The sequence below is a fragment of the Nerophis lumbriciformis genome, linkage group LG02, assembly GCF_033978685.3.
Source record: "Nerophis lumbriciformis linkage group LG02, RoL_Nlum_v2.1, whole genome shotgun sequence".
NCBI lineage: Eukaryota > Metazoa > Chordata > Actinopteri > Syngnathiformes > Syngnathidae > Nerophis > Nerophis lumbriciformis.
In genome coordinates this window covers 19,609,974-19,626,302 of record NC_084549.2, presented here as the reverse complement: position 1 = coordinate 19,626,302, position 16,329 = coordinate 19,609,974, and the positions used below count along the sequence as shown (strand labels likewise).

The window sequence follows — 16,329 nt, the reverse complement described above, 5'->3', positions numbered from 1 at the left end:
GTTATTTCATTATTGGCACCTGTGGCACGAGCTTGGCAAACCGTTGTCCTCCAGCCTATTAAGTATTTTTGCAAGGTAAGTATAAAAATAGCACTTTCAGACGTTCATATTTTTTCTTCCACATAACAGCCGTTTGTCTCCAATAACTTTTTTAGAAAGATGTCAATACGGCAACATTACTCTATTAGCTTCAACTCGAAATTAGTTCCAGGCGAGCTAGCTTCCAAATGTTAGCTGCATGCTAGCTTGCAAATATTAGCCGATAAAGACGTAAAGTTGAGTTTTCAAGCTTAAAAGGGGAACTGCTATTTTATTTTGGAATTTTGCCTATTATTCACAATATTTATATGAGACAAGCACACGTATGTTTTTCTTTTTTATGTATTCCATCTAGTAAATAAATGCTTGCAAAAGTCAGCTAACAATGGCGCCAATAAAGCGCTATAATGAACCTCCATCAATGTTTTATATAAATACTGTAAGCACATATGTAATGTAGGAACAGGCAACTTCATAATAACATGTAACATTTAAGTACTTTGGATATTTGAAGCTTACAGCTGCATACTCATTTCACATACGCAACACTTCACTTCATCAACAACAACTAATCATGGCCGACTTCACCAGAGACAACGGCGACTACTTTAGGACAAACGATTAGAGATGTCCAATAATATCGGACTGCCTATATTATCGGCCGATAAATGCTTTAAAATGTAATACCGGAAATTGTCGGTATCGGTTTCATAAAGTAAGATTTATGACTTTTTAAAACGCTGCTGTGTACACGGACATAGGGAGCGGAATAGAGCGGCAATAAACCTTAAAGGCACTTCCTTTGCGAGCCGTCCCAGTCACATAATATCTACGGCAGGGCTGCGAATCTTTGGGTGTCCCACGATTCGATTCAATATCGATTCTTGGGGTCACGATTCGATTCAAAATCAATTTTTTTTTCGATTCTACGCGATTCTCGATTTAAAAATGATATTTTCCCGATTCAAAACAATTCTCTATTCATTCAATGCATAGGATTTCAGCAGGATCTACCCCAGTCTGCTGACATGCAAGCAGAGTAGTAGATTTTTGTAAAAAGCTTTTATAATTGTAAAGGACAATGTTTTATCAACTGATTGCAATAATGTAAATTTGTTTTAACTATTAAATGAACCAAAAATATGACTTATTTTATTTTTGTGAAAATATTGGACACAGTGTGTTGTCAAGCTTATGAGATGCGATGCAAGTGTAAACCACTGTGACACTATTGTTAATTTTTTTTTATTTTTATAAATGTCTAATGATAATGTCAATGAGGGATTTTTAATCACTGCTATGTTGAAATTGTAACTAATATTGATACTGTTGTTGATAATATTCATTTTTGTTTCACTACGTTTGGTTTGTTCTGTGTCGTGTTTGTGTCTCCTCTCAATTGCTCTGTTTATTGCAGTTCTGAGTGTTGCTGGGTCGGGTTTGGTTTTGGAATTGGATTGCATTGTTATGGTATTGCTGTGTATTGTTTTGTTGGATTGATTAATTAAAAAATATATATATGAAAAAATAAAATAAAAAAATTGATTTTTTAAAAATGAGAATCGATTCTGAATCGCACAACGTGAGAATCGCGTTTCGAATTCAAATCGTTTTTTTCCCACACCCCTAATCCACGGCTTTGCTAACGCACAAGTGAATGCAAGGCATACTTGGTCAACAGCCATACAGGTCACACTGAGGGTGGCCGTATAAACAAGTTTAACACTTACAAATATGCGCCCCACTGTGAACCCACACCAAACAAACTCTGAGAGAGAGCATGTCCCAAATTCCAAGCTGCTGTTTTGAGACATGTTAAAAAAAATGATGCACTTTGTGACTTCAATAATAGATATGGCAGTGCCATGTTGGCATTTTTTTCCATTACTTGAGTTGATTTATTTTGGAAAACCTTGTTATATTGTTTAATGCATCCAGCGGGGCATCACAACAAAATTAGGCATAATATTGTGTTAATTCCACGACTGTATATATCGGTATCGGTTGATATCGGAATTGGTAAGTAAGAGTTGGACAATATCGGATATCAGCAAAAAAGCCATTATCGGACATCTCTATAAACGATGATCCAAGAAATTCTAGGAGGATGAAGTACAAGTTTTTGAATCTGGGTGTTAAACAGATCCAGCTTTAGTGAAACACTAATCATGAAGCAGTATTGCTAAGTCCTAAATAAGATTTAAAAACTACGAACATAATAGAACGGTCTATTGTACAAAGTCTGCTCTCACAGGGAAAAATGTAAATGGAGTCCTGTTAAAGTACCAATGATAGTCACACACACACACTAGGTTGGGTAAAATTACCCTCTGCATTTGACCCATCCCGATGTTCACCCACTGGGAGGTGAGGTGAGCAGTGAGCAGAAGCAGTGGCCGCACTCGGGAATCATTTTGGTGATTTACCCCCAAATTCCAACCCTTGATGCTGAGTGCCAAGCAGGGAGACAACGGGACCCATTTTTATAATCTTTAGTATGACTCGGCCAGTCACAACCTTCCAGTCTCAGGGCGGACACTCTAACCACAAGGCCACTGAGCAGTCTTTAGAGGGCTTTATTGGCACAGTAGAGTACTTCCATTAGTTGCGTTGTTAGCCACCTGGTACTTGCTGTAATTTACAAATTAGGATGCATAAAAAAAGAAAAACATACGTCTTCTTGTTTTACATAAGGATTGTGAATGACAGGCAAAATTCCAAGTTTCCCTTTAAGTTGGACATTGTCCTCTGTTAAACTTTTGAGAATTTTAAAGATTTAATTGGGGCCAGGGTTAGTCTTTTCTGTGCTAATTCAAACATTCACAGAGAGTACGTGACAATGTTTTACAGTGGTCATCCACCAAAAGGAAGAACACCAATTTTGATTAAAAAAAATATATAATAATTTTGTTGTATCCTCTACTCCAGTGGAAATAATGAATGGCTGTATCTAAATTTTACAATGGAATATTATCAGGAATGAAAAAATGCTTAGTTAACTGAAATTAATACACGATAGTCATAATTTACATTATGTTGTCTAAATCTGTTACAATATGTATGTGTATATGTTTTTTATTAATATATTTGCAAATTTTATAAATTATATAAATTGAATACAATTGTTAATTGTATTCGATTTATATAATAGGTTTATTTAGATGTTGTATTGCCTATTTTTGAATGTTATAAGTCTAGTTTTTAAAATAGCTGTAATAAAAACGTATGTTTTTTTATAATTTTAGTGGCTTTCTCTTATAGCGATACAGTCATCAGAAATGAAAACATGCTTAGTTAACTGAAATTAATACACAATAGTCATAATTTACGTTATGTTGCTTCAATCTGTTACAATATGTATGTGTATATGTTTTTTATTAATATATTTTCAATATATTTTATTAATATAATAATTAATAATAATTTAACAATTGTATTCAATTTATGTAATAGGTGTATTTAGGTGTTGCTTTGCCTATTTTTGAATGAGTCTGGTTTTTAAAATAGCTGTTTGATGTATCAAGTAATAAAAAAATTACGAATTTGAGTTGCTTCGATATGTTGTGTGAAAAAGGAAGGCAGACTGCCACATGCAGCGCCGCAATTGGATGTGTCTGAAGCTTGGAGCTTGACTTCCCTACGTTTCTCCTACAAATGGGCCTTGAGCTTGTTTGGAGGTTCTAGCAGGGGAGCGCAGCTACTGGTATACCGATGGATGTCCGTCGGGGGGACGTCGTCCGCTGCCACCGAGCGCTGGGCTTCGGGAGGGACACACATGGAGCGGTGAGGGAGGAAGGGGACACCCGCCTAGCCAGCCAGATCAGCCGAATCAAACCTAGCGATCAATGGGGTGACAGATGTCGCAGCCAGATCGCCCTCACATCCGCGATGTTAAGAGTGCTGTGAAGTATAAATACCCATAGCGACATTGACCCTCTCACGGTCAGGGTGTCTTTGACTCACCGTAAACACCACACAATGTATGCATAATAATGTATATGTTAAATATTGTGAAATGACACACGTTGCAAAAATTCTGCCATATAAGATACGCCTTATAAGTTACCCATCATGCTTAGCGAAGCAAATGCAAATTTAAAACCTTCCTATTGGTCAGACTGGGACTTAGCAGTGGGCGATACTGTATGTTGATATCAATCCAATACATGAATCGATATATTTTTTTTAGACTCGACAAATATTTGTATTTACACATTTATTTGTGACTAACATGTAGTACTACAATATAACGACGTCTAACAATACAACATAATAATCCTTTTTATAGCATATTATTGTTTGGGAACAGAAAGTAATCAAAAGCCTAAACTGCTATTGGCTCTCAAATTTTGCCCTCATGTGTCCAACAACGTGTTCTCTATGTTTTTATCGATATATAGAATGTGTCTTAACATCACAACATTTGTAAAAAATAAACGAGAATTGACAACTATAGACCTGATAACGATAACTGGTATTGACATTTGGATCGACCCGCCCACTTGTAGTCTGCGCCTCGGCCAATCACATTCATGTGTCAAAGCCCTCCCCTGTGTGCTTTTTTTCATGGTAATATTTATTTGGAAGTTGCGCAGTTTTCCTCTCTTCTTCGTTGTCAGCGTTGAAGAGGTGACACAGGGCTGCAAATACTGTGTGCTTTATTCGTCAATTTGATCATTTGTTTTGCAACTTTCCAGACCAAAGAAGTTTGCAAAACTGCACATCGTTAATCACCATGGCTCAAAGAGTGAAGTTGCACTATTTTAATGGAAGAGGCAAGATGGAATCAATCCGCTGGCTTCTGATTGTAGCTGGAGTTGAGGTAAAGTTTGACCACAACGCTGAAGTATTCTGTGCGAGATGAGTCACTCCTGTTTATTGTCACCTCCACAGTTTGATGAGTTCTTTCTGACAAACCGAGAGCAGTACCTCAAGCTGCTGAGTGGTGAGTTTTATTTCCTCAAAAATACAAACATCATGTGAGGGTGTACTTGTTTTTCTAACCTGCCCGGAAGCTTTAGTGCTTATTAAAAAAAAAAAAAAAGTCTTCATGCCATATCAATCTGAGGTGATGTGAAATAATGGAAATTCACCTGACCTCTGTACAGGTATGCTTTAAGATGTTGACTCATACCTGTTTGACTGGGAGTGTCCACTAATGCTCTCTTTGTAGATGGAGACCTCATGTTTCAGCAGGTCCCCTTGGTGGAAATTGACGGCATGAAGCTAATTCAGACCAAGGCAATCTTGAACTACATTGCTGAGAAGTACAATCTCCACGGCAAAGACATCAAAGATCGTGTCATGTATGTTCCATACACCTAATACGTCGTATAGCTAGAACACAATACATTCCATAGTAGTCGAGTTGCAAAATGATCTGTTCCAGGGTCAAACTGTTGCCACTATAACAGTGTTATGAACTATACAGGCAATGTAACATTCATTCCTGCAAGTGTAAAAATAAGTTAAGTGCTTGGTGTAAAAGATACTTTTTGACATCTGTAATTGTGACTTAAGTGTAAAAATAAGCTATTAGTAAAATGTATAAAAGCATAAAAACACGCTTGACTTTAATGTTGCAATTATTGGCAAAAAACAAGTTTTATACAAGAACCATCAATCAATCATATTTGGGTTTAATAGCCATTAATCACAAGTGTCTCAAAGGGCTTCACAAACTCACGCCATCCTGCTCAAAATATTGTATGTCAGGAAAGGGAACAAAGGAATATTGTAACTGATATTGCTGCAACGCCAGCCGCGTCCCAGCTGGCACAAGACATTGATACCACGTTAATTATACATGTCCTTTAAAACTGACTTTGAAACAACGTTGCAAAATAGTTGTATTTGTAAATTGAGACAACGTTGATGTCTAACGTTGGATCCACGTTGTTGGTTGGGAATTGACCACATTTCAATGGTCAAATCAACGTCTCAACCATACATTGATTAAACATCGTCAAAAAGCATGTTGTTTCAACGTTATGTTTGAGTTACTCAACGTCAGGACTTAATTGAACAAGTCCTCAATGTTGTTTTAATGACTTGTGCCTGCTGGGTAGTAGTAACTAATGGTTGGTGCTTATGTTTAGTTATTTTGCAGTATTGACTTTATTTTGCTCAAATTATTGTAAGTACTGTATTTTTCGGAGTATAAGTCGCACCGGCCGAAAATGCATAATAAAGAAGGAAAAAAACATATATAAGTCGCACTGGAGTATAAGTCGCATTTTTTGGGGAAATGTAATTGATAAAACCCAACACCAAGAATAGACATTTGAAAGGCAATTTAAAATAACAACAGGCTGAATAAGTGTACGTTATATGAGGCATAAATAACCAACTGAGAACGTGCCTGGTATGTTAACGTAACATATTATGGTAAGAGTCATTCAAATAACTATAACATATAGAACATGCTATACGTTTACCAAACAATCTGTCACTCCTAATCGCTAAATCCCATGAAATCTTATACGTCTAGTCTCTTACGTGAATGAGCTAAATAATATTATTTGATATTTTACGGTAATGTGTTAATAATTTCACACATAAGTCGCTCCTGAGTATAAGTCGCACCAAACTATGCTCCTGAGTATAAGTCGCGGCCAAATTATGAAAAAAACTGCGACTTATAGTCCGAAAAATACGGTAATAAAAGGGAACAAGGGAATATTTTAACTGATATTTTTATGCCATTTTTTTGATTGATTGAAACTTTTATTAGTAGATTGCACAGTGAAGTACATATTCCGTACAATTGACCACTAAATGGTAACACCCGAATAAGTTTTTCAACTTGTTTAAGTCGGGGTCCACTTAAAGGTCGCAAACAGCCCCTTTTTAGTTAAAGTATCAGCGTTGGTTTGGTCAATACGGTAACTACTTGGTAGTGGATCAATACCCACATTTGTAGTATTGCCCAAAACTATGGGCAGTAGAGATGATGTTAAAAAAACTGCTGTGCTCAGCAGTTTGTAGCAACTTTGTATATAATGCTCATCACTGCCATCTGCAGGCCTGCATTAGAACAGTGCCAGTATTTGAAAGTCTCTCACATGAAAACCGTACATCTTATGTGTTGCTAAAAAGCCTCCTGTGAAGGAGCAAAAGCCACTAGTCTTTAGAGGTTTCAAATTGACGTTGCCACTTGTCTTCAGGGTCAACATGTACTCTGAGGGACTGATAGATCTGATGGAGATGATCATGATCCTGCCTTTCAGCAGTGACGTGACCAGCAAACTAGACAACATTAAGACCAAGGCCAAAGATCGCTACCTGCCCGTCTTTGAAAAGGTATCAGGTGTAGTTTTCTTGGTCAAGTTCATGTTTCAAATGTGGTGTGAAACCAACACTGCAGAGACTAAGTGAGCAAGTGCACCTGGTGGGAGGTCGACTCAGCCTTGCCGATGTCCTGCTGCTGGAGTGCACCCTCATGTTGGAGGAGAAATTTGCGGGAATCCTCGGGGACTTCCACAACATCAAGGTACACTTTCAATAATCAATGTGAAAAAAGACATGATGACATTGGCTGTGGTATCCACTCAGTCCTTCCAGGGCCGCATGAGACAAAATCCCAACATCAGCAGATTCCTGGAGCCAGGCAGCAAGAGGAAGCCTCAGCCGGACGAGACGTACACAAACACTGTCAGGGAAGTCTTCAACATCAATATGACATTTCCATGAAATTCTTCCACTGAGCAATGAATACATTTTGTAGTCTTGGAAGTGTTCACGTACTAGAAAATACAACACCGTACTTTATTAAAAGTACTTTTTGCATTCAAATGTTACATCTTGTGTCCTTTGTACACTCACAATCATTGGTTTATTGTTGCTAGTACAAGTCCAGAGGTGTCTAAACTTCTTCTTCATTTTGTAAAAATGCCAAAAAACTCCAGATATTTATTTAAAGAAAATGCTAAAGTGTAGTAACTAGTTGTTATTTTTATTTACTATTTACTAGGCCACCTGCTCAGTGGCCTCGTGGTTAGAGTGTCCGCCCTGAGATCGGTAGGTTGTGAGTTCATACCATAGTTCGGCTGAGTCATACCAAAGACTATAAAATGGGACCCATTACCTCCCTGCTTGGCACTCAGCATCAAAGGTTGGAATTGGGGGTTAAATCACCAATAATGATTCCTGGGCGCAGCCACCGCTGGGGTGAACAAGGGGATGGGTCAAATGCAGAGGACAAATTTCACCACACTAGTGTGTGTGTGACAATCATTGGTACTTTAACTTCTTTTTATTTTATACTTGTATTTCACTGTAACAACATTTCAGCTTTTTTCTTTACATCACGCCATTTTAATCATTTTTTTTTTATTATTTGTCTTCTGCTTTATTTGATTTCTAAGTACGTCCATCACAGTGGACCATGATCCAAAATATTGGACAGCATGTGGAACAATACGAACAAACGTGTTATTGGTCAGTAGGAAAAGTGTAAACGCTCGCAGGAATGATGTTGGAACACTTGTCAGCCGGTCACGCTATCATCAGGAACAACAGGCGGAACACCATCAGCAAACTGCAGACACAAACAACAACATTATTGGCTGCTATGCGGGGTAAAAAATATTATGGGATGCAAAATAGTTCATATAGGGAAGCAGAGTTTCTCATAAGAAACAATGTAAATATGAATAATGGGTTCCAGCCTCGGCAAAAGTCCCTATTTTAGTGAAGCTTTGTACAATATGAACACATTACAAAGTGCTGTACAGTACTTTAAATCAAACAAACATAACAAGGAGGTAATGGATCAACGTTCTACTTAATAACACGACTGTGCTGTATGCGCTGCCCTGCTAACACGCGCACACAGAGAAGCCGATCATCCTACAACAATAAACAGGTAAATTCCACCCACATTAACAAGAAGATGCTGAGAGGGAAAACTAATACATTTACTAATAGGGCTGTTTGCGTGTAATAAGTCTACTCTGGTATCGTTCTCCAGAAATGTCCTGTCTCATCACAATTAAAACTTCCCGTAGTACAAAGCCTGTTATCTCTTTCTTCCATACTTGTGGACGCCATTAAAGTACTCCTCGAAAATAGTCTTTTTTTTTTTTTTTTTTTTTAACTTTACAGGGATTACCTCCTTTTTGCCAGACTGGTCTGTTGTCTTTTTGGGACTCGTATTGAGTCAACAAGATGGACAAAACTTGTAAGTAGGGAGAAAAAAACCAAACAAAAAGCACACTCTGAAACGCTGAGACTGACTAGGAAGGCAGACTGTAAGTGGAAGGCTCCCCCCCCCCCTACAATGATGCATCCCTGAGTTTTGCCTGGCAGGCATGAAAAATTAATGACTGAATGAAGCGTTCATGCACAGAGAAGTGCATGAAGAGCACACGGCTCGAGCTCAAAGTTTGCAAATACAAAACCCAAAACCAGTGAAGTTGGTTTGTGTAAATCGTAAACAAAAACAGAATACAATGATTTGCAAATCCTTTTCAATTTATATTCAATTGAATAGACTGCAAAGACAAGATATTTAATGTTCGAACTGAGAAACAAAACATTTTTTTGCAAATAATCATTAACTTAGAATTTAATGGCAGCAACACGTTGCAAAAAAAGTTGGCACAGGGGCATTTTTACCACTGTGTTACATGGCCTTTCCTTTTAACAATACTCAGTAAACGTTTGGGAACTGAGAAGACCAATTTTTTAAAAAGTTTTCCACTTGTTTTAATTCTCATTGGGATAATAGATAACAATCAATTTTCTTGTTTCTTTATGACAAACGGCGTGGCGCAGTGGAAGAGTGGCCGTGCGCGACCCGAGGGTCCCTGGTTCAATCCCCACCTAGTACCAACCTTGTCATGTCCGTTGTGTCCTGAGCAAGACACTTCACCCTTGCTCCTGATGGGTGCTGGTTAGCGCCTTGCATGGCAGCTCCCTCCATCAGTGTGTGAATGTGTGTGTGAATGGGTAAATGTGGAAGTAGTGTCAAAGCGCTTTGAGTACCTTGAAGGTAGAAAAGCGCTATACAAGTACAACCCATTTATCATTTATATAACAAACCAAAAAAACAGGGGGAAATTGTTTTTATGTTAAATTAATTTTTCTATCCCAAATGAAAAACGGACCATAAACCTGCTTTATAGAAGACTGGAGTGTGGACATTGGAGCCAGTTAGACAGGCATTTATTGAATCAATGTGGAGCATAAAAGAGTTAGTCTGACCTTAGAACAGTCATAATTCCAGCTGGCATCAGTTTGCCTGACTTCTTGTACCTTGTCCCCATGACGACCGAGAGGACTCCGGCAGCAACTGCAACGAAGAGCAAAAAGAAGAAAAAAAACCAGGTCTTGCAACTGAAGGATCGACTGATGAACTCTTGCACTTACACAGCGACACTTTAATGTCAGTGCGGTTGTTGGAGATGTTGTAGGCGCCGTAAGCAGACAGGCCGCCAAAGACCAGGCCGGCCATCAGAGACATGACGCTGCCTTCAGTGACGGGGGCAAACATGACCATTAGGGTGTTGTGTCGGCTTCACCTGTCAGAGCACATCAACCTCACGGCTCATCCGACCTTTTCTCTTGTATCCCATGTAACCTCCCAGGAAGATGGCGGCAGCATAGCCAAATCCGATCCAGTCAAGCGCCATTGATGAGCTGCAAACAGACACTGGTTATTTTTAATATTAATTATTCGTATTAATTACTTGAATACATCAAATTCGCTTTAAATTAATTACGCTCACAAAAAGTGGAACTTCTCCAACTGGCCACTGAGCGTCGCTGTGACTTTATCATTATGTTGCGACGCACAGTAACTACTGGCTGACTTACAGCAACTGGCTTTCAGAAAGCATAAACCTAACATGCTATAAATGTTGATGACGCAGGTGTTGGATTACAATTATTTCATCTTGTGCGGCGACTAGAATCACATACCTGTCGTTTTAAAAGGGGTGAGAAGTGTGGCAAACAGCTCCTGCTCCGAGTACACTTCCTGGTTCAGACAAAAACACGCCCAGTGACAAGACGTACGCATGCGCATGAAAGTTGTGATGCCTTCACAGACAATTCATACAGTAGGAAAGTATATCAAATTCGACCGATTTGAAAAACTAGCAGGTAAGTCATAAAGAGTCTTAGGGTGTGACATCCATTGTTTCATTTCCAAGCTATTTTCGTTGTGTTTGATGAATACAGGTGAAATTTGCCAGAAAATATTTTTTTTAATTTTTACATCATTTATGAGCTCCTTAACCAACATTAAAAGCGGTGTATTTATTCAAATGTCCAAGGCATTGTTGATCCCAGCTGACTTTTTATTTTTTAACATAATCTAATCATTTAAGATTTACATTTGAACAACTGTACTTGCTTATTTTCTACATTTGTCAATAAGACAGTGATATTTCTCATTCACATCATGCAGCACAATTTCTCACCTTGTACTATTTGCTACTGTAATAAATAAGTATATGTCACTCCTCATAACGTGTTTATTTGTGGAAAATTACAACAATGTCCGTCCCCCTAATTGCTGTTAATTGGTTTCAGACATGACCGCAGTAAATTAATTTCCGTGAAGTAGGAATTATTATATAAAATATTTTCAAAACTAGAGTTAAAGTTAAAGTACCAATGACTGTCACACACACACACCAAGTGTGGTGAAATGTGTCCCCTTGTTCACCCCTGGGAGGTGAGGGGAGCAGTGAGCAGCAGCAGTGCCGCGCCTGGGAATCATTTTTGGTGATTTAACCCCCAATTCCAAAACTTGATGCTGAGTGCCAAGCAGGGAGGTAATGAGTCCCATTGTTATAGTCTTTGGTATGACTCGGCCGGGGTTTGAACTCACGACCTACCGATCTCAAGGCGGACACTCTACCCACTAGGCCACTGAGCATACATATTCTTAGTTTTAGTCATTTTTATGTTGGAAAGTACCTAGTTTACGACCAAATTATGGTAAAATATGCTAGGAAATATATAAATATTTATCTATATATTTAAATTTAAATTTTACCCAATTAGATTTTATTGTTGTGATTTTGTACGGTGTCCTTGAGTGCCCAGAAAGGCGCCTTATAAATAAAAGTTATTAAATAAAATATTTTCAAAACTACAGCATAAATATTCTTCGTTTTAGTCATTTTTATGTTTGAAAATACCTGCTTTAGGACCAAATCATGGTAAAATATGCTTTAAAAAAATTGGCGATGGTGAAATGTGTCGTACTGGCCTTCACAGGGTTAAAATCCCCAAATTATAGTTAGTGCTTGATATGTAGGCTGAAATAATTTTAAAAGACTGATCCATTTAAAGGGAATATAATGAACTGGTACTTTTGGTTAATAGGGAGAAAGTATTGAATGTTAAGGCCATCTCAAGGCTTACCGGTAAATGTATTTCTTTTGGCAGCATGTGTGACTGTTACATGTGTCGGTAAATCTGGTTCCTCAGAATAAATACAAATATGATTAGGAACACACATTAAGAAACTTAATGGAACATCAAGTGATGCAGTTCATTAACTGTTAACCAAAACAAACAACGTATTTCTCTCCCAGGGAAACCACTTTATTTCACTCACCTCCTGAACCCACAACACATAAAATTGGTCAAAAACTGTAAAGAAGTCCTTCAGGAGCAAATGAGCCACTGTGATGTGCGGACAATAAAGTGAGCACACGCACACACAGGGCTGCTGAACGCCCTTGCAAAGACATCCTCTGGGTGAGGGCCGAGGACACACTCCTCAAAAGAGAAGGCACACGTTTGCAGAGTTTTTCAAAATTTAAATGCTGTCATGTAAAAAAAAAAAAAAAAAAAAAAAAAAAAAAAAAAATCTTCCTGAAAGTTATTATAAAATTTGAGACATATTGGAACACAGATGAAGGGTAAACTGATTGACGGATGAGGTATAAAAACATGTCTTTAAAAATAGTGAGACTGCGACGTGTGGAAAGTGAAATAGAATAAAAAGCAGAGATGTAAATAACACACATGGCTTTTTAGTTTGCATGGCTTTGTAACACTGTTCTTTTGGTGTTGCTTAACAGCAAGGTAGATAGATAGTCCCAACGTAACATTTAGGAGGAAACCGGGAATAGAATCCACAAGGCTGGCATTGATAAATTATTGCTGAACGTAAAACACTGATAAAGGACAACAGGATTTGGCAATGGACATTTGTTTTTAGGAGGACAATTGTAGCGTTGGCATGCATTCATAATATTAACTCATCCTCAAGTCATACAACATCATCATATATGCATATTATACTTTCAATGGCTACATTCATTTTCAGTATCAAAGCCCAATGTTGAGCAGCTGGTGGATGAAGGAGCCCTTCTGGAGGCTTTACCAGACGTTTGAGGCATGGTCAGGTAACCTGAATGCACTGACAATATGTGGGACCAAAAGGAGTGAACTAAGTGCATCATGTGCAACCTTGCATAAATAATAGCTGATTAATGCACTTCATAGTTTGTGTATGTCAGACCTTTGCTTTATAAAAAGAGTAATACCATGTAAGGAGTTAAGAATTGGCCATAATGGAAGGAGGATGGGAAGCATTCATGTTTTGCGTGGAGAGCAAGAAGGTAGGACTATGTATTTTATCTCATGTATATATATATTTTTTTAAACAAAACCACTTGTTTCTCATCCCTTCTGGCTGCAAAAAAAACAAACAGGAAATCAGTGTCAGCACAGACCCACGTCTTGTGTTGGCGTACAAAAGAACGGCGGCAGCCTCGGGGCGCACGTTGGTCAGGGCAGGGCGTTGACCCACAGCCATCCGACCAGCGTCCCGTACACCCACGTCCTCCAGTACAGTTTCCTGCCGCTCTCCGTCAGCAGCAAAGGCAGCGTCAGCCCCCCGAGGATGAGCACGGAGGGGAGGGTTTTGGTGAGGCTGAGGTGGGACGGTGCGCCCTCACCTGGGAAGCTGCATAGTTTGTCCCGGTCGTCGTGCTCGTAGAAGTCAGCCAGCAGCCTTTGAGAAGACGGACAAGGAAACCTGTCATTCTTTGTCAATGCAGACCAGACAAGCTCGACATTTAACAAGGCAAATAAATGCTATTGGTCATCATATAAAGTGACTTTTGCGTCGCCAGGCTCTGCTTTTTATCGATATATTTATCAGATTTAATTTTTTATTATCTATAGCAGGGGTGTCAAAAGTGTGCCCCGGAGGCCATTTGCGGCCCCACAGCTAATGTTTTAAAGGCCCACAGCACATTCTAAAAATACTATTAAAATTAAAAATGCAAGCAGCGATGGACGGGACCGACTTTGACGGCACATACAATCCAAACCGGAGCAGTAATTAAAACTCTTTGGTCAACTTTTAATCAGAAGGGTTCAATCTCTCTCCTGTGCTAGTTTGAAGCCGACACGACAAACGCGCTCAGAGGAGATAATGTTTGAAAAAAAGTGACCGGTTTTTACAAAACTTTTGTTTTGAAGGAGGAATTGCAAACTTCCTGTTGATTTTTGCTGGGGGTTGTCAATATATGAAATGTAGGTCTAAATGAGACCTAGATAGAGGTTTTTGTTTCATGTCTCTACGACATTCCTACTGGAAGTTACAGGCAGTTTTGTCTGAGTTTTCTTCCTAGGAGCAGTTGTGTCTGTGTTTTCTTCCTAGGGGGCGCTAGAGCGCAATTTTGAGTTTTGTGGTTGGGGTTTTTTATTAGATCGCAATTTTTGCCAGTCCTGATGTGTGTGTCCAGTTTGGTGAGTTTTGAAGCATGTTAAGGGGGTCAAATTACAGCTCAAAGAGGCAAAAGTGAATGTTTTTACTAAACTTCTGTTTTGAAGGGGGAATTGCCAACTTCCTATTAATTTTTGCTGAAGGATGTCCATGTATGAAATCTAGGTCTAAGTCAGACCTACATAGGTTTTTGTTTCATGTCTCTACGACATTCTTACGGAAGTTACAAGCAGTTTTGTCTGTGTTTTTTCCTAGGGGGCGCTAGAGCGCAATTTTGAGTTTTTGGGTTTGGTTTTTTAATTAGATGGCAATTTTCGCCAGTCCTGATGTGTGTGTCAAATATGGTGAGTTTTGAAGCATGTTAAGGGGGTCAAATTACAGCTCAAAGAGGCGGCGGTATAAAAAAAGAATAAAACGCACAAAATACAATAGGGTCCTCTGTCCCAAAGGGACATTGCGGTCCCTAATAAACAAAAACATAACAAAAGTGAAATAAAAAAGCTTAAAGGTGAAATGTAATTTAGAAAAAGTTGCAACATGGACTAATAAAACAAAGTTGTTTTTTTTCTTTCAAACTGTCATTGCTCAAAACATAATATTGAATCCAAATAAATGATTATGATGATCATTGACCTATTTGTGGTGGAAGATTTTGCATATTTTGTGTGTTTGCCATTAAAAACATAGTTTTGTTTGACAAAACTATGTTTTTAATGGCAAACACCCAGCATGAGACTTTAAACTGTTTTTAGCTTTTAACTTTTTGAACTGTTTTTAACTTTTAAACTGTTTTTATCTAACAAACTGTTCTTAGGGTAATTTATATTTGCTTTTTAAATGTGTATTTTTATTTCTGTTTTAAATGTTATTTTTTAGTCTGTCCTTTGCCTCCATTTCTTTGTGGTGTACAGCCCTTTGTTTTTCAACTGTGCTTGTCTTAAAAGGGCTTTATAAATAAAGTTGGTATGGTATGGTATGGTATGGTAAAAAAGAGCGGAAAACAAACAAACAAAAAGACAACATAAAAAAAACTAAAACATTTTGAAATGAGGGATAGATCTGAAGTTGATGTAGACTCCAAAGATTTAAGCGTTAAATATAAAATGTATGTATGCCCTGGCACACCATTATCATCATTTCATAACTGAAGCAAAACACTTTTTACACTTTTATACTGAAATAAATACACCTACAACTTATTAAATGAAAACATAGAAAAAACTACAAGCAGTGGTAAAGTTTAGATCCATGGAGGAAAGAAGAAAGTGAATGAATGTTTATAACTGAATACATTTACATATGTATACACATTTGTTTTCTTTTTTTATAATTTTTTTAAATGAATTAAGTAACGTTTATGACAACCTTTTTCCAAAACACAATATAGAATGTGAGATACAACCGGATAATGCATACATTTGTCATTTGTTTTCAAAATGCTTACAAAAAAGTGGGACCCAACAAATTTACTGTGGGACCCCATTTTTATGACCATTTTGAAAATTCCTAGCGCCAACACTGCTGTCAACAGAGGAGAAAAAAATGCTTTATTTAAATAAATATATTATTTCTAAAGCAAGTTCGAGTAT

The 16,329-nt window shown here is 38.0% G+C and overlaps 3 protein-coding genes across 7 annotated transcripts in view; 1 reads left to right on the top strand and 2 right to left on the bottom strand.

The window, feature by feature from the left end:
- The first annotated feature begins 6 nt into the window (after positions 1-6).
- On the top strand, positions 7-7,833 carry gsta.1 (glutathione S-transferase, alpha tandem duplicate 1). Of its 3 annotated transcripts, none has more exons than XM_061955803.2 (7): positions 7-75; positions 4,737-4,861; positions 4,933-4,984; positions 5,213-5,345; positions 7,206-7,341; positions 7,406-7,531; positions 7,594-7,833. In XM_061955803.2, exons 2-7 carry the CDS (start codon positions 4,775-4,777, stop codon positions 7,729-7,731), a joined length of 672 nt encoding a protein of 223 aa, XP_061811787.1. In that variant the 5' UTR covers positions 7-75; positions 4,737-4,774; the 3' UTR covers positions 7,732-7,833. The 3 variants fall into 3 exon arrangements, with proteins under 3 accessions (XP_061811787.1, XP_061811842.1, XP_072771863.1); XM_061955858.1 differs by lacking the exon at positions 7-75 and adding an exon at positions 4,650-4,668; XM_072915762.1 differs by lacking the exon at positions 7-75 and having other exon boundaries at positions 4,675-4,861.
- Positions 7,834-8,274: 441 nt separating this feature from the next.
- Positions 8,275-11,078, bottom strand: tmem14a (transmembrane protein 14A). The gene is made up of 5 exons (XM_061955959.1): positions 10,963-11,078; positions 10,598-10,680; positions 10,411-10,512; positions 10,246-10,333; positions 8,275-8,578 (listed from the first exon to the last, which is right to left on the bottom strand). The coding sequence occupies exons 2-5, from the start codon at positions 10,671-10,673 to the stop codon at positions 8,536-8,538; spliced, it is 309 nt and encodes a 102-aa protein (XP_061811943.1). The 5' UTR covers positions 10,674-10,680; positions 10,963-11,078; the 3' UTR covers positions 8,275-8,535.
- A 1,500-nt stretch (positions 11,079-12,578) lies between these two features.
- agpat5 (1-acylglycerol-3-phosphate O-acyltransferase 5 (lysophosphatidic acid acyltransferase, epsilon)) overlaps positions 12,579-16,329 on the bottom strand; it is a 32,324-nt gene continuing 28,573 nt past the window's right edge. For all 3 annotated transcript variants that reach the window (XM_061955449.1, XM_061955375.1, XM_061955306.1), the window contains one exon: positions 12,579-14,020. In XM_061955449.1, the coding sequence (XP_061811433.1) occupies positions 13,795-14,020 (226 nt within the window). In that variant the 3' untranslated portion in view covers positions 12,579-13,794. The remainder of the gene's footprint in view (positions 14,021-16,329) is intronic.